The sequence below is a fragment of the Oncorhynchus tshawytscha genome, unplaced genomic scaffold, assembly GCF_018296145.1.
Source record: "Oncorhynchus tshawytscha isolate Ot180627B unplaced genomic scaffold, Otsh_v2.0 Un_contig_1019_pilon_pilon, whole genome shotgun sequence".
NCBI lineage: Eukaryota > Metazoa > Chordata > Actinopteri > Salmoniformes > Salmonidae > Oncorhynchus > Oncorhynchus tshawytscha.
In genome coordinates this window covers 90,091-107,747 of record NW_024609758.1, presented here as the reverse complement: position 1 = coordinate 107,747, position 17,657 = coordinate 90,091, and the positions used below count along the sequence as shown (strand labels likewise).

Here is a 17,657-nt window from a genome sequence, read left to right as displayed (position 1 = left end):
GTTATTGGTCACATACACATGGTTATCAGATGTTATTGGTCACATGGTTATCAGATGTTATTGGTCACATACACACGGTTAACAGATGTTATTGGTCACATACACATGGTTATCAGATGTTATTGGTCACATGGTTAGCAGATGTTATTGGTCACATACACATGGTTAGCAGATGTTATTGGTCACATGGTTAGCAGATGTTATTGGTCACATACACATGGTTAGCTGATGTTATTGGTCACATGGTTAGCAGATGTTATTGGTCACATACACATGGTTAGCAGATGTTATTGGTCACATGGTTAGCAGATGTTATTGGTCACATGGTTAGCTGATGTTATTGGTCACATACACATGGTTAGCAGATGTTATTGTTCACATACACATGGTTAGCAGATGGTCACATACACATGGTTAGCTGATGTTATTGGTCACATGGTTAGCAGATGTTATTGGTCACATGGTTAGCAGATGTTATTGGTCACATGGTTAGCAGATGTTATTGGTCACATGGTTAGCAGATGTTATTGGTCACATGGTTAGCTGATGTTATTGGTCACATGGTTAGCTGATGTTATTGGTCACATGGTTAGCTGATGTTATTGGTCACATGTTATTCACACATGGTCACATGGTTAGCAGATGTTATTGGTCACATGGTTAGCAGATGTTATTGGTCACATGGTTAGCTGATGTTATTGGTCACATGGTTAGCTGATGTTATTGGTCACATGGTTAGCAGATGTTATTGGTCACATGGTTAGCAGATGTTATTGGTCACATACACATGGTTAGCAGATGTTATTGGTCACATACACATGGTTAGCAGATGTTATTGGTCACATGGTTAGCTGATGTTATTGGTCACATGGTTAGCAGATGTTATTGGTCACATACACATGGTTAGCAGATGTTATTGGTCACATGGTTAACAGATGTTATTGGTCACATACACATGGTGAACAGATGTTATTGGTCACATACACATGTTCAGCGATGTTATTGCAGGTGATGTGAAATGCTTGTGTTTCTAGCTCCCAACAGTGCAGTAGTATATAACAAGTCATATCTAACAATACACACAATCTAAAGGAATGAAATTAAGAATATATATATATTTGGACAGCAATGTCAGAGCGGCATAGACTAAGATACAGTAGGATAGAATACAGTATATACATATGAGATGAGTAATGCATAGACTAATATACAGTAGATAGAATACAGTATATACATATGAGATGAGTAATGCATAGACTAAGATACAGTAGGATAGAATACAGTATATACATATGAGATGAGTAATGTATAGACTAAGATACAGTAGGATAGAATACAGTAGATACATATGAGATGAGTAATGCATAGACTAAGATACAGTAGGATAGAATACAGTATATACATATGAGATGAGTAATGTATAGACTAAGATACAGTAGGATAGAATACAGTATATACATATGAGATGAGTAATGCATAGACTAAGATACAGTAGAATAGATAGAATACAGTATATACATATGAGATGAGTAATGCATAGACTAAGATACAGTAGAATAGGATACAGTATATACATATGAGATGAGTAATGCATAGACTAAGATACAGTAGAATAGAATACAGTAGAATATACATATGAGATGAGTAATGCATAGACTAAGATACACAGTAGAATAGGATACAGTATATACATATGAGATGAGTAATGCATAGACTAAGATACAGTAGAATAGGATACAGTATATACATATGAGATGAGTAATGCATAGACTAAGATATAGAATAGAGTATATACAGTGCTTTGCGAAAGTATTCGGCCCCCTTGAACTTTGCGACCTTTTGCCACATTTCAGGCTTCAAACATAAAGATATAAAACTGTATTTTTTTGTGAAGAATCAACAACAAGTGGGACACAATCATGAAGTGGAACGACATTTATTGGATATTTCAAACTTTTTTAACATATCAAAAACTGAAAAATTGGGCGTGCAAAATTATTCAGCCCCCTTAAGTTAATACTTTGTAGCGCCACCTTTTGCTGCGATTACAGCTGTAAGTCGCTTGGGGTATGTCTCTATCAGTTTTGCACATCGAGAGACTGAAATCTTTTCCCATTCCTCCTTGCAAAACAGCTCGAGCTCAGTGAGGTTGGATGGAGAGCATTTGTGAACAGCAGTTTTCAGTTCTTTCCACAGATTCTCGATTGGATTCACGTCTGGACTTTGACTTGGCCATTCTAACACCTGGATATGTTTATTTTTGAACCATTCCATTGTAGATTTTGCTTTATGTTTTGGATCATTGTCTTGTTGGAAGACAAATCTCCGTCCCAGTCTCAGGTCTTTTGCAGACTCCATCAGGTTTTCTTCCAGAATGGTCCTGTATTTGGCTCCATCCATCTTCCCATCAATTTTAACCATCTTCCCTGTCCCTGCTGAAGGAAAGCAGGCCCAAACCATGATGCTGCCACCACCATGTTTGACAGTGGGGATGGTGTGGTCAGGGTGATGAGCTGTGTTGCTTTTACACCAAACATAACGTTTTGCATTGTTGCCAAAAAGTTCAATTTCGGTTTCATCTGACCAGAGCACCTTCTTCCATATGTTTGGTGTGTCTCCCAGGTGGCTTGTGGCAAACTTTAAATGACACTTTTTATGGATATCTATAAGAAATGGCTTTCTTCTTGCCACTCTACCATAAAGGCCAGATTTGTGCAATATACGACTGATTGTTGTCCTATGGACAGAGTCTCCCACCTCAGCTGTAGATCTCTGCAGTTCATCCAGAGTGATCATGGGCCTCTTGGCTGCATCTCTGATCAGTCTTCTCCGCAGTATGAGCTGAAAGTTTAGAGGGACGGCCAGGTCCTGGTAGATTTGCAGTGGTCTGATACTCCTTCCATTTCAATATTATCGCTTGCACAGTGCTCCTTGGGATGTTTAAAGCTTGGGAAATCTTTTTGTATCCAAATCCGACTTTAAACTTCTTCACAACAGTATCTCGGATCTGCCTGGTGTGTTCCTTGTTCTTCATGATGCTCTCTGCGCTTTTAACGGACCTCTGAGACTATCACAGTGCAGGTGCATTTATACGGAGACTTGATTACACACAGGTGGATTGTATTTATCATCATTAGTCATTTAGGTCAACATTGGATCATTCAGAGATCCTCACTGAACTTCTGGAGAGAGTTTGCTGCACTGAAAGTAAAGGGGCTGAATAATTTTGCACGCCCAATTTTTCAGTTTTTGATTTGTTAAAAAAGTTTGAAATTTCCAATAAATGTCGTTCCACTTCATGATTGTGTCCCACTTGTTGTTGATTCCTCACAAAAAAATACAGTTTTATATCTTTATGTTTGAAGCCTGAAATGTGGCAAAAGGTCGCAAAGTTCAAGGGGGCCGAATACTTTCGCAAGGCACTGTACATATGAGATGAGTAATGTAAGATATGTAAACATATCCTGTTTACAAGTGGTGACAGAAAGGTGAGTTAAAGAACGTGTTCATCCCAAATGGCACCTTAGGGAATGCGTGGCCACTGTTTTCACACAATAGCATGTACGCTACATGCCACGGTAGTTAGGGAACTCTACTCATACTGATGAGTCCTACCTCCTGCCACGGTAAGTGAGGGAACTCTACCCATACTGATGAGTCCTACCTCCTGCCACGGTATTGAGGGAACTCTACCCGTACTAATGAGTCCTACCTCCTGCCACGGTAGTGAGGGAACTCTACCCATACTGATGAGTCCTACCTCCTGCCACGGTAGTGAGGGAACTCTACCCATACTGACCCACTGAACTCTCTTCTCTCCACAGGAATGAGTCCTAATTCCTGCCACGGTAGTGAGGGTACTCTACCGATACTGATGATTCCTACCTCCTGCCACGGTAATGAGGGAACTCTACCCATACTGATGAGTCCTACCTCCTGCCATGGTAGTGAGGGAACTCTACCCATACTGACCCTCTGAACTCTCTTCTCTCCACAGGAATGAGTCCTAATTCCTGCCACGGTAGTGAGGGAACTCTACCCATACTGACCCACTGAACTCTCTTCTCTCCACAGGAATGAGTCCTAATTCCTGCCACGGTAGTGAGGGAACTCTACCCATACTGACCCACTGAACTCTCTTCTCTCCACAGGAATGAGTCCTAATTCCTGCCACGGTAGTGAGGGAACTCTACCCATACTGACCCACTGAACTCTCTTCTCTCCACAGGAATGAGTCCTAATTCCTGCCACGGTAGTGAGGGAACTCTACCCATACTGACCCACTGAACTCTCTTCTCTCCACAGGAATGAGTCCTAATTCCTGCCACGGTAGTGAGGAACTCTACCCATACTGACCCACTGAACTCTCTTCTCTCCACAGGAATGAGTCCTAATTCCTGCCACGGTAGTGAGGGAACTCTACCCATACTGACCCACTGAACTCTCTTCTCTCCACAGGAATGAGTCCTAATTCCTGCCACGGTAGTGAGGGAACTCTACCCATACTGACCCACTGAACTCTCTTCTCTCCACAGGAATGAGTCCTAATTCCTGCCACGGTAGTGAGGGAACTACCTCAACACCAGGAGCGGTGGAACGACAACACCGGGAGAAAGAGAAGACACGGGCGACCAAACGGAAGAAGAGTCCAGAACAAAAGCAACCGAAGAAAAAGAGAAACCGAAGAAGGAAAAGAATCCGAAGCAGAAGAAAGCCAAGATGACGCACCGCTGCTTTAAATGTGGAGAGGGATTCTCCCGCGTCTACGACATGCTCTTACACCAGACCATTCATATAGATGGAACGACCATGTTCAAAACCAAGAAGGTTCACCGCTGCTCAACGTGTGGATACGAAGCATCCGATGCACATAAACTGATGATGCACGAGCGGATACACACGGGAGAGAAGCCTTTCCAGTGCTCTGTGTGCGGGAAGAGATTCGCTCAGAAAGGAAACCTGAAAATACACCAGAGTGTGCACAAAGGTGAGAAGTCGTACATCTGACCAGTTGACACAACTCTGGAAATACCTTTGTCCTCTTTAAAAGGTGGGAAGTCGTACATATGACCAGTTGACCCAACTCTGGAAATACCTTTGTCCTCTTTGAAGGGATACTTTGGGATTTGGTAATGAGGCCCTTTATCTACGTCCCCAAACTCTTGGATCCCATGTTTATGTTTCTGCTAGCAGTTTGAAGGAAGTTGCTGACTAGCGGCAGCACAATTGACTTGCCTAGCAGAAGGTGTGACTAAAAAGGTGTCAGGCAGAAGGTGTGACTAAAGAGGTGTCAAACAGAAGGTGTGACAAAAGAGAAGAGGTGTCAAGCAGAAGGTGTGACTAAAGAGAAGAAGTGTCAGGCAGAAGGTGTGACTAAAGAGGTGTCAGTGTGGGCAGAAGGTGTGACTAAAGAGATGTCAGACAGAAGGTGTGACTAAAGAGGTGTCAGGCAGAAGGTGTGACTAAAGAGGTGTCAGGCAGAAGGTGTGACTAAAGAGGTGTCAGGCAGAAGGTGTGACTAAAGAGAAGAGGTGTCAGGGTAGACAGAAGGTGTGACTAAAGAGGTGTCAGTGTAGACAGAGGGTGTGACTAAAGAGGTGTCATGCAGAAGGTGTGACTAAAGAGGTGTCAGTGTGGGCAGAAGGTGTGACTAAAGAGGTGTCAGGCAGAAGGTGTGACTAAAGAGGTGTCAGACAGAAGGTGTGACTAAAGAGGTGTCAGGCAGAAGGTGTGACTAAAAGGTGTCAGGCAAAAGGTGTGACTAAAGAGGTGTCAGGCAGAAGGTGTGACTAAAGAGAAGAGGTGTCAAGCAGAAGGTGTGACTAAAGAGGTGTCAGGCAGAAGGTGTGACTAAAGAGGTGTCAGGCAGAAGGTGTGACTAAAGAGGTGTCAGACAGAAGGTGTGACTAAAGAGGTGTCAGGCAGAAGGTGTGACTAAAAGGTGTCAGGCAGAAGGTGTGACTAAAGAGGTGTCAGGCAGAAGGTGTGACTAAAGAGAAGAGGTGTCAAGCAGAAGGTGTGACTAAAGAGAAGAGGTGTCAGGCAGAAGGTGTGACTAAAGAGGTGTCAGGCAGAAGGTGTGACTAAAGAGGTGTCAGGCAGAAGGTGTGACTAAAGAGGTGTCAGGCAGAAGGTGTGACTAAAGAGGTGTCAGTGTAGACAGAAGGTGTGACTAAAGAGGTGTCAGACTGAAGGTGTGACTAAAGAGGTGTCAGTGTAGACAGAAGGTGTGACTAAAGAGGTGTCAGGCAGAAGGTGTGACTAAAGAGGTGTCAGGCAGAAGGTGTGACTAAAGAGGTGTCAGGCAGAAGGTGTGACTAAAGAGAAGAGGTGTCAAGCAGAAGGTGTGACTAAAGAGGTGTCAGGCAGAAGGTGTGACTAAAGAGGTGTCAGGCAGATGGTGTGACTAAAGAGGTGTCAGGCAGAAAGTGTGACTAAAGAGGTGTCAGGCAGAAGGTGTGACTAAAGAGGTGTCAGGCAGAAGGTGTGACTAAAGAGGTGTCAGTGTGGGCAGAAGGTATGACTAAAGAGAAGAGGTGTCAGGCAGAAGGTGTGACTAAAGAGGTGTCAGTGTGGGCAGAAGGTGTGACTAAAGAGAAGAGGTGTCAGGCAGAAGGTGTGACTAAAGAGGTGTCAGTGTGGGCAGAAGGTGTGACTAAAGAGAAGAGGTGTCAGGCAGAAGGTGTGACTAAAGAGGTGTCAGACAGAAGGTGTGACTAAAGAAGTGTGAAGAATGAATTAATATCGTCCTGACCCCAGTCATTATCTGAGTAGGGTGATACTGGTATTGTCCTGACTCCAGTCATTATCTGAGTAAGGTGATACTGGTATTGCCCTGACCCCAGTCATTATCTGAGTAGGGTGATACTGGTATTGTCCTGACCCGTCATTGTCTGAGTAGGGTGATACTGGTATCGTCCTGACCCCAGTCATTGTCTGAGTAGGGTGATACTGGTATTGTCCTGACCCGTCATTGTCTGAGTAGGGTGATACTGGTATTGTCCTGACCGTCATTGTCTGAGTAGGGTGATACTGGAATTGTCCTGACCCGTCATTGTCTGAGTAGGGTGATACTGGTATCGTCCTGACCCCAGTCATTATCTGAGTAGGGTGATACTGGTATCGTCCTGACCCCAGTCATTATCTGAGTAGGGTGATACTGGTATCGTCCTGACCCCAGTCATTATCTGAGTAGGGTGATACTGGTATCGTCCTGACCTCAGTCATTATCTGAGTAGGGTGATACTGGTATCGTCCTGACCTCAGTCATTATCTGAGTAGGGTGATACTGGTATCGTCCTGACCCCAGTCATTATCTGAGTAGGGTGATACTGGTATCGTCCTGACCTCAGTCATTATCTGAGTAGGGTGATACTGGTATTGTCCTGACCCCAGTCATTGTCTGAGTAGGGTGATACTGGTATCGTCCTGACCCCAGTCATTATCTGAGTAGGGTGATACTGGTATTGTCCTGACCCGTCATTGTCTGAGTAGGGTGATACTGGTATTGTCCTGACCCGTCATTGTCTGAGTAGGGTGATACTGGTATTGTCCTGACCCGTCATTGTCTGAGTAGGGTGATACTGGTATCGTCCTGACCCCAGTCATTATCTGAGTAGGGTGATACTGGTATCGTCCTGACCCCAGTCATTATCTGAGTAGGGTGATACTGGTATCGTCCTGACCCCAGTCATTATCTGAGTAGGGTGATACTGGTATTGTCCTGACCCCAGTCATTATCTGAGTAGGGTGATACTGGTATCGTCCTGACCTCAGTCATTATCTGAGTAGGGTGATACTGGTATTGTCCTGACCCCAGTCATTATCTGAGTAGGGTGATACTGGTATTGTCCTGACCCCAGTCATTGTCTGTTTAGACTGAACATGAACTAACACTATCTTCTCCCATGCAGGGGAAGTCAGGAATCCCAGTTTCTGGCCTGACATCGTGGAGAGGCTTCCTACAATAGGCGTCCCAGACCAATACCATGACAACCACACAGCTAAGCCAATAGGAGTTCTGGACCAATACCATGACAACCACACAGCTAAGCCAATAGGAATCCCGGACCAATACCATGACAACCACACAGCTAAGCCAATAGGAGTCCTGGACCAATACCATGACAACCGCACAGCTAAACCAATAGGAGTCCCGGACCAATACCATGACAACCACACAGCTAAGCCAATAGGAGTCCTGGACCAATACCATGACAACCGCACAGCTAAACCAATAGGAGTTCTGGACCAATACCATGACAACCGCACAGCTAAACCAATAGGAGTCCCTGACCAATACCATGACAACCACACAGCTAAGCCAATAGGAGTCCTGGACCAATACCATGACAACCGCACAGCTAAACCAATAGGAGTCCCTGACCAATACCATGACAACCACACAGCTAAGCCAATAGGAGAGGAATGCCAAACTCCATCAACTCTACAGATACACATGAGAACTCACACTGTAGAGAACCAGTCTAATCCGCAGTGCCCTCTCTGTGGGGCAGAGTTCTCTCAGAAAGGCCTTCTGGATGATCACCTGATGATCGCCCACTCCCATGAGAAACCAGAGAAACCTTACCCTGTCCAGACTGTGGGAAGAGATTCTCCAGCAAGAGTTACATCAAGATCCACCGGAAGATCCACAGTGGGAAGATCTCTTACCACTGTGCCCAGTGTGATAAGACTTTCCTGTCAGCGGAGGGGCTCAAGAAGCACGAGAGCGCTCACCGAGGAGAGAGACCGTACCGATGCCCTGCGTGTGGCAAGTGTTTCAAACAACAATCCCAGCTGACCTGTCACTTCAAGATCCACACCGGAGAGAGGAGCCATCTCTGCTTCCTGTGTGGGAAGAGTTTCGCCAGAGAGTTCGACCTCCGGGTGCATCTCAGAGTCCACTCTGGAGAGAAGCCCTACCAGTGCCACGAGTGTGGCAAGAGCTACAGGTACAGAGCAGGCATCCGGTCACACATGCAGCAGATGCACCCTGGGAAGCCTATAGTGGAACCAACCCCACCCATCCCCACAGGCCCTCGCTACGGCAGTGGAGGAAGTGGTCTTCCTACATCCCTCATCAGAAAGGTATGTGCTTTGGTTTGCTGTGAGCTGATGCTGTTGCTTTTAGGTTTTGTTTTGGGGGGGGGGAGTCACTTTAAAATCTAGAAGTTTATGGAATTGGTTTGGGTTTATGGTTAGAATGGATAGGGGTTAGGTTAAAGTTAGGCATAGATTTAGCCAACCGCGACTTAAAATCTGCTACATATACACTTCCTGTTTGATAAGGAACAGAAAGGGGCAGAGGTTGGACGTTGCCCTGGGAAACCCTACAACAAACATTATATTACTACTGACTGTTAACCAAGAATGACTTGTGTTTTCATTGTAGGATCCTGGTGACCAATCCAGCCCCAAAGCTATAGAGGCCCAGGGTCCTGATCCAAGCCATGGCAGCAAGGCGTCCAGTCAAACACCTCGGTTGAAGGCCAGAGCTGAAGAAGAAGAGGAGGAAGAGGAAGAAGAAGAGGTGAACGTTGATGGTTCGGGTAATTCTGAAGAAGACGACGCCAGTTGGAAACCTGCTCTTCGTCTTGGTAAGTGGAGATAGAATGTCAACAGAACATCATTCAACTATATAGCCTGTTAATTTGGATGTGTTTTAAAATGGCACCCAGTCAACAGGACATCATTCAACTATATGTTAATTTGGATGTGTTTTAAAATGGCACCCAGTCAACAGAAAATTAATTTGGATGTGTTTTAAAATGGCACCCAGTCAACAGGACAAACTCAACTATTCAACTATATAGCCTGTTAATTTGGATGTGTTTTAAAATGGCACCCAGTCAACAGAACATCAACTATTGCCTGTTAATTTGGATGTGTTTTAAAATGGCACCCAGTCAAGGACATCAACTATTGCCTGTTAATTTGGATGTGTTTTAAAATGGCACCCAGTCAACAGAACATCAACTATATAGCCTGTTAATTTGGATGTGTTTTAAAATGGCACCCAGTCAACAGAACATCAACTATATAGCCTGTTAATGTGTTTTAAAATGGCACCCAGTCAACAGAACATCAACTATATAGCCTGTTAATTTGGATGTGTTTTAAAATGGCACCCAGTCAACAGAACATCAACTATTGCCTGTTAATTTGGATGTGTTTTAAAATGGCACCCAGTCAACAGAACATCAACTATATAGCCTGTTAATTTGGATGTGTTTTAAAATGGCACCCAGTCAACAGAACATCAACTATTGCCTGTTAATTTGGATGTGTTTTAAAATGGCACCCAGTCAACAGAACATCAACTATTGCCTGTTAATTTGGATGTGTTTTAAAATGGCACCCAGTCAACAGAACATCAACTATTGCCTGTTAATTTGGATGTGTTTTAAAATGGCACCCAGTCAACAGGACATCAACTATTGCCTGTTAATTTGGATGTGTTTTAAAATGGCACCCAGTCAACAGAACATCAACTATTGCCTGTTAATTTGGATGTGTTTTAAAATGGCACCCAGTCAACAGAACATCAACTATTGCCTGTTAATTTGGATGTGTTTTAAAATGGCACCCAGTCAACAGAACATCAACTATTGCCTGTTAATTTGGCTGCGTTATAAATTGCATTCTGTCCCCTATATAGGGCTCTGTTCAAAAGGTAGTGCCCTAAATAGGGAATATAGCGTGCCATTTGGGGCGACGGACAATGTATTTGTCCTTTAAACCCATTCTCTTTGGTCACACAGCCAAGACCGGTGGCGGTGGTCCCTCTGCATCAGGACCACAGAGAAAACACCGGAAGAAACAACCGGTCAAAAGGAGAACCAGCGTCAAAGAAGGCAAACGGAAGCAACCGAAAGCCAAGAGGTTTAACAACCGTCGCTGCTTTAAATGTGGAGAGGGATTCCCCCGGGAATATGAGCTGTTGCTACACCTGCAGACACATCTAGATTACAACTGCTACGTGTGTGGAACGCCGTTCGACAACCAACAGCTGCTGCAGAGACATCAGGAGGAGCACGCCGGTAACAAATCAAATCAAATCAAATTTTTATTGATGACATACACATGGTTAGCAGATGTTAATGCGAGTGTAGCGAAATGCTTGTGCTTCTAGTTCCGACAATGCAGTAATAACCAACAAGTAATCTAACCCTAACAATTCCAAAACTACTACCTTATACACAGTGTAAGGGGATAAAGAATATGTACATAAGGATATATGAGTGAGTGATGGTACAGAGCAGCATAGGCAAGATACAGTAGATGGTAAGAGAGCCTGTGATGGAGACGCACAACGTCTTACGTCATGACTGTAGCACTATTGTATAGCCTTTCTGACGGGTTACTAGTGAATTCACTGTGAGTAGGTTGTGCCTCAAATGGCACCCTATTCCCTACGTAGTGCACACTAGGGGCCCATAGGCTCTTGTCAAAGGTAGTGCACCCTGGTGCGGCAGGGTAGCCTAGTGGTTAGAGAGTTGGACTAGTAACCGAAATCCCTGAGCTGACAAGGTACAAATCTGTCGTTCTGCCCGTGAACAAGGCAGTTAACCCACTGTTCCTAGGCCGTCATTGAAAATAAGAATTTGTTCTTAACTGACTTGCCTAGTTAAATAAAGGTAAAATAAATAAATAAATAGGGAATAGGGTCCCGTTTGAGATAGACTAACTGTGTGTTTGTTCCAGAGGAGAGTCTGGGTGTGTTCTCTGGTGAGGCAGCAGGTCCAACTACAGGACAGCGGCGGGGGAGAGGGAAGAGGACTCACCGATGTCCGACCTGTGGCAAAGAACTATCCGACGCGTCCAAGCTGAAGTTACACGTGAGAATCCACACCGGGAGAAACCGTACTGTTGCTCCCTGTGCGGAAAGGGTTTCACTCAGCCAGGGAACCTGAAAACACACATGAAAACACACAGAGGTGAGAGCTGATGCTGATGTTGTGGTCCACGTTCAGTGTCTTCAGAAAGGATTCACACCCCTTAACCTTTTCCACATTTTGTTGTGTTACAAGGTGGGATTGAAATGGGTTTAATTCTTCTTTTTTTATGGTTAATGATAAACACAAAATACTCTAGTCAAAGTGGGAGAAAAATTCAAAGTGTAATTACTAACTTCACCCTGCTCAAAGGGATATTCAATGTCTGCTTTTTTATATTTTTACCCATCTACCAATGGGTGCCCTTCTTTGCGAGGCATTGGAAAACCTCCCTGGTCTTTGTGGTTGAATCTGTGGTTGAAATTCACAGCTCGACTGAGGGACCTTACAGATAATTGTATGTGTGGGGTACAGAGATGAGGTAGTCATTCAAAAATCATGTTAAACACTATTATTGCACAGAGTGAGTCCATGCAACTTATGTGACTTGTTAAAGCACATTTTTACTCCTGAACTTATTTAGTCTTGCCCTAACAAAGGGGTTGAAGACTTATTGACTCAAGACATTTCAGCTTTTCATTTTAATGAATTTATAAGAACTTCTAAAAACATGACATCATTACTCTGACTTCATGGGTTATTTAGGCCAGTCACACAACATCTCACGTGTCTCCATTTTAAATTCAGGCAGTAACACAACAACATGTGGGAAAAGTCGAAGGGGGTGTGAATACTTCCTGAAGGCACTGTACTGAAGGTACAACTCCAACCCTGTTCCTGGAGAGAAACCCTCCTGTAGGTTTTAACCCCAACCCTGTTCCTGGAGAGAAACCCTCCTGTAGGTTTTAACTCCAACCCTGTTCCTGGAGAGCTACCCTCCTATAGGTTTCTATAGGAGAGCCCTGATATAGGGAATAGGGGTCCGGTTGGAGAGCCCTGATATAGGGAACAGGGGTCCGGTTGGAGAGCCCTGATATAGGGAACAGGGTTGAAGAGCCCTGATATAGGGTTGGAGAGCCCTGATATAGGGAACAGGGTTGGAGAGCCCTGATATAGGGAACAGGGTTGGAGAGCCCTGATATAGGGAACAGGGTTGGAGAGCCCTGATATAGGGAACAGGGGTCCGTTTTGGGACCTAAATGTCAACCTTTATCATCCCTGCAGACGGAACCCCAGTTTGTTGTCCGCTGGCGGGTTAGGTCCCTCTACATCAAGAGGTCCTGAACACCACCGGGAGAATCACACCGTCGCCGCATCAGCAGCTCAGGAGAACTTCAACTGTCCAGATCTACCGCCAGCGCAGAAACACATGACGTCTCAGGACAGCGGAGAGAAGGTCTCTTTCTTCTGCTCGCTGTGTGGGGAGCAGTTCTCTGAGAAGGCACCGTTGGAAGAACACCGGTTGGCTCACAACAACAAGAAGCCTTTTCCCTGCCCTGACTGTGGCAAGAGGTTCCGCAGTAATTACTACGTTAAGATCCACATGCGAATGCACAGCGGGGAGAGGCCTTACCAATGCACCGAGTGTGGGAAGGGCTTCATCACAGAAGAAGGGCTGAAGAAGCACGAGAGCGCTCACCGGGAGAGAGACCTCACCTTTGCCCCGAGTGCGGAAAGAGATTCAAGCAACAGTCCCAACTTACATGTCATTTCCGTATGCACACCGGACAGAAGAGCCACCTCTGCTCTGTCTGTGGGAAGAGTTACTTCAGAGAATTTGACCTCAAGGTTCACCTCAGAGTCCACACGGGAGAGAAGCCCCATCAGTGTGAGGAGTGCGGGAAGAGTTTCTACTATCTACAGGGGCTCCGGCAGCACCAGAGGACCCACGCTCCCAAGCCCATCGGACCGACCCGCCAGCTAGGCAGGCCTAAGCAGTCGTCCAGCGCAGACATACCGAACCAATCACCCAGGACGGGAAGGCCCAGGCCAGCTCCTAGAGTAGAGAGACCCATGCCTCTAGGCCTACCTAGAGTTGAGAGTGATCTGGAGAGACCCATGCCTCTAGGCCTACCTAGAGTTGAGAGTGATCTGGAGAGACCCATGCCTCTAGGCCTACCTAGAGTTGAGAGTGATCTGGAGAGACCCATACCTCTAGGCCTACCTAGAGTTGAGAGTGATCTGGAGAGGCCTCACTGGCAGTACTGGCACCTTTAAATGGGAAATCTTCCATTTTCAACGGCGATACAATTATTGGAGGACCAAAACAAGCCGATACCGATTAATCGGACGATTTTTATATATATACATGAGTGTGGTAATATTTGTAATAATGACAATTACAACGATGCTGAATGAACACTTATTTTAACTTAATATAATACATCAATAAAATCTATTTAGTCTCAAATAAATAGTGAAACATGATCAATTTGGTTTAAATCATGCAAAAACACAGTGTTGGAGAAGAAAGTAAAAGTGCAATATGTGCCATGTAAGAAAGCTAACGTTTAAGTTCCTTGCTCAGAACATGAGAACATATGAAACCTGGTGGTTCAATATTCCCAGTTAAGAAGTTTTAGGTTGTAGTTATTATAGGAATTATGACGCGTCGACTATTTCTCTCTCTACCATTTGTATTTCATATACCTTTGACTATTGGATGTTCTTATAGGCACTTTAGTATTGCCAGCCTAATCTCAGGAGTTGATAGGCTTGAAGTCATAAACAGCGCTGTGGATCAAGCATTGCTAAGAGCTGCTGGCAAATGCAGTAAAGTTTGAATGAATGCTTACGAGCCTGCTGCTGCCTACCACCGCTCAGTCAGACTGCTCTATCAAATATCAAATCATAGACTTAGTTATAATATAATAAACACAGAAATATGAGCCTTAGGTCATCAATATTGTCAAATCCGGAAACTATCATTTCGAAAACAAAACGTTTATTCTTTCAGTGAAATACGGAACCATTCTGTATTTTATCTAACGGGTGGCATCCATCAGTCTAAATATTCTGTTACGTTGCACAACCTTCAATGTTATGTCACAATTATCTAAAATTCTGGCAAATCAGGCGGCCCAAACTGTTGCATATACCCTTACTCTGTGTGCAATGAACGCAAGAGAAGTGACACAATTTCCCTTGTTAATATTGCCTGCTAAAATGAATATCTTTTAGCTAAATATGCAGGTTTAAAAATATTTACTTCTGTGTATTGATTTTATTAAAGGCGTTTATGTTTATGGTTGGGTACATTCGTGCAATGATTGTGTTTTTGTTAAATCATCCCCCGTTTGGCAGGCTGTGACTCGATGATAAATTAACAGGCAACGCAGGACAAGCTAGTTAACCTAGTAATATCATCAACCATGTGTAGTTAACTAGTGATTATGTGAAGATTGATTTTTTTTTTATGTGATAAGTTTAATGCTAGCTAGCAACTTACCTTGGCTCCTTGCTGCACTCGCGTAACAGGTGGTCAGCCTGCCACTCAGTCTCCTCATGGAATTGAATGTAATCATGGCCATAATCAGCGTCCAGAAATGCTGAATATCGATTTGTTATGAAAACTTGAAATCGGCCCTAATTAACCGGCCGACCTCTAGTTTGAACTGCAGATGGCGCCTTTAACCAGCGCCGTTGCTGACAACATTTAAGGCCAGTTTGAACTGCAGATGGCGCCTTTAACCCCGCTTTGCTGACAACATTTAAGGCCAGTTTGAACTGCAGATGGCGCCTTTAACCACCGCTACGTTGCTGACAACATTTAAGGCCAGTTTGAACTGCAGACTGCTCCTTTAACCAGCGCTACGTTGCTGACAACATTTAAGGCCAGTTTCCCGGACACCGATTTAAGACTAGTTCTGCATTTAAATAGCATGTTCAATAGGGAAACCGATTGTTGCTCCTTGGGGCTTTGTATCATGTGTCTCAGAGTAGGAGAGCTGATCTAGGATCAGGTCCCCCTGTCCATATAACCGTATTTATTGGGATCTAAAAAGGGGGAAGCTGACCATCAATCAGCACTCCTACTTTAAGATGCTTCATCCAGACGGCCTTTGGACCAGGCTTAATCTATATCATCTTCATATAGACGGCCTTTGGACCAGGCTTAATCTATATCATCTTCATACAGACAGCCTTTGGACTAGGCTTAATCTATATCATCTTCATATAGACGGCCTTTGGACCAGGCTTAATCTATATCTGCTTCATACAGACGGCCTTTAGACCAGGCTTAGTCTATATCATCTTCATACAGACGGCCTTTAGACCATATCATCTTCATATAGGCTTTGGACCAGGCTCTATATCATCTTCATATAGACAGCCTTTGGACCAGGCTTAATCTATATCTGCTTCATTACAGACGGCCTTTGGACCAGGCTTAATCTATATCATCTTCATACAGACGGCCTTTGGACCAGGCTTAATCTATATCTGCTTCATAGACGGCCTTTGACCAGGCTTAATCTATATCATCTTCATACAGACGGCCTTTGGAATCTATATCAGACAGCCTTTGGACTAGGCTTAATCTATATCATCTTCAATCTATATAGACGGCCTTAGACCAGGCTTAATCTATATCATCTTCATATAGACAGCCTTTATCTCAGAATCTATATATCTTTTGGACCAGGCTTAATCTATATCATCTTCATATGCTTTGGACTAGCATCAAATCAAATCATCTTCATATAGACGGCCTTTGGACCAGGCTTAAATATCTGAATTACATTACAGGATCTCCTTGAAAGGCTTAATCTATATCATCTTCATAAAACGGCACAACAGGCTTAAGTTGGCCTTTAGTGAAAGGCTTAATCTATATCATCTTCATAGTGACGAATTTGAATACAGACAGATCTATATTATCTCTGTGACCAGGCTTAATCTAATCTATTCATAGTAGACTGCCTTTGGAATACAGACAGATTTGGACCATAAAATCTGCTTTATACAACGGCCTCTCTGTGCTGCTTTATACAGACGGCCTACCAGGCTTAATCTATATCCGGGAAACCAGACAGATATATTATCTCTGTGGTTAATCTATATCAAACTGAGACAGATATATTATCTCTGTGGTTAATCTAATATCCAGGATTCACAGATATATTATCTCTGTAGTTCAATCAAATTGCTGAATACAACAGGATCTCATCAGTGGTTAATGCTATATTCAGGATCTCACAGTAAATGCTGAATACAACAGGTCTCGCCTGTTAAAAGTGCTGAATACAACAGGATCTCACAAATGAAATGCTGAATACAACAGGATCTCACAGTGAAATGCTGAATACAACAGGATCTCACAGTGAAATGCTGAATTACAACAGGATCTCACAGTGAAATGCTGAATTACAACAGGATCTCACAGTGAAATGCTGAATACAACAGGATCTCACAGTGAAATGCTGAATACAACAGGATCTCACAGTGAAATGCTGAATACAACAGGATCTCACAGTGAAATGCTGAATACAACAGGATCTCACAGTGAAATTCTGAATTACAACAGGATCTCACAGTGAAATTCTGAATTACAACAGGATCTCACAGTGAAATTCTGAATTACAACAGGATCTCACAGTGAAATTCTGAATTACAACAGGATCTCACAGTGAAATGCTGAATACAACAGGATCTCACAGTGAAATTCTGAATTACAACAGGATCTCACAGTGAAATGCTGACTGACAAGCCCTTAATCAACAATGAAGTTAAGAAAATACCTAAAATTTAAAAAAAAAAAGTAAAAATAACAAATAATTAAAGAGCAGCAGCAGTAAAATAACAATAGCGGGGCTCTAT

The 17,657-nt window shown here is 43.7% G+C and overlaps 2 protein-coding genes across 2 annotated transcripts; both read left to right on the top strand.

Annotated features, from left to right (window-relative positions):
- Positions 1-4,719: 4,719 nt before the first annotated feature.
- Positions 4,720-11,915, top strand: LOC121845758 (zinc finger protein 345-like). Its single transcript, XM_042317647.1, has 6 exons — positions 4,720-4,987; positions 7,914-8,496; positions 8,580-9,090; positions 9,395-9,599; positions 10,764-11,042; positions 11,707-11,915. Exons 1-6 carry the CDS (start codon positions 4,720-4,722, stop codon positions 11,913-11,915), a joined length of 2,055 nt encoding a protein of 684 aa, XP_042173581.1.
- A 1,154-nt stretch (positions 11,916-13,069) lies between these two features.
- On the top strand, positions 13,070-13,761 carry LOC121845757 (zinc finger protein 350-like). Its single transcript, XM_042317646.1, has one exon. It carries the CDS (start codon positions 13,207-13,209, stop codon positions 13,759-13,761), a length of 555 nt encoding a protein of 184 aa, XP_042173580.1. The 5' UTR covers positions 13,070-13,206.
- Positions 13,762-17,657: the final 3,896 nt, after the last annotated feature.

Excerpts from the sequence above, each read along its gene's own strand:
- LOC121845758 (XM_042317647.1), top strand. The coding sequence starts at position 4,720 with ATGACGCACCGCTGCTTTAAATGTGGAGAGGGATTCTCCCGCGTCTAC. Across the intron at positions 4,988-7,913 it reads ACACCAGAGTGTGCACAAAG|GGGAAGTCAGGAATCCCAGT; the intron begins GTGAGAAGTCGT and ends TCTCCCATGCAG. Across the intron at positions 11,043-11,706 it reads ACATCAGGAGGAGCACGCCG|AGGAGAGTCTGGGTGTGTTC; the intron begins GTAACAAATCAA and ends TGTTTGTTCCAG.
- LOC121845757 (XM_042317646.1), top strand. The coding sequence starts at position 13,207 with ATGACGTCTCAGGACAGCGGAGAGAAGGTCTCTTTCTTCTGCTCGCTG.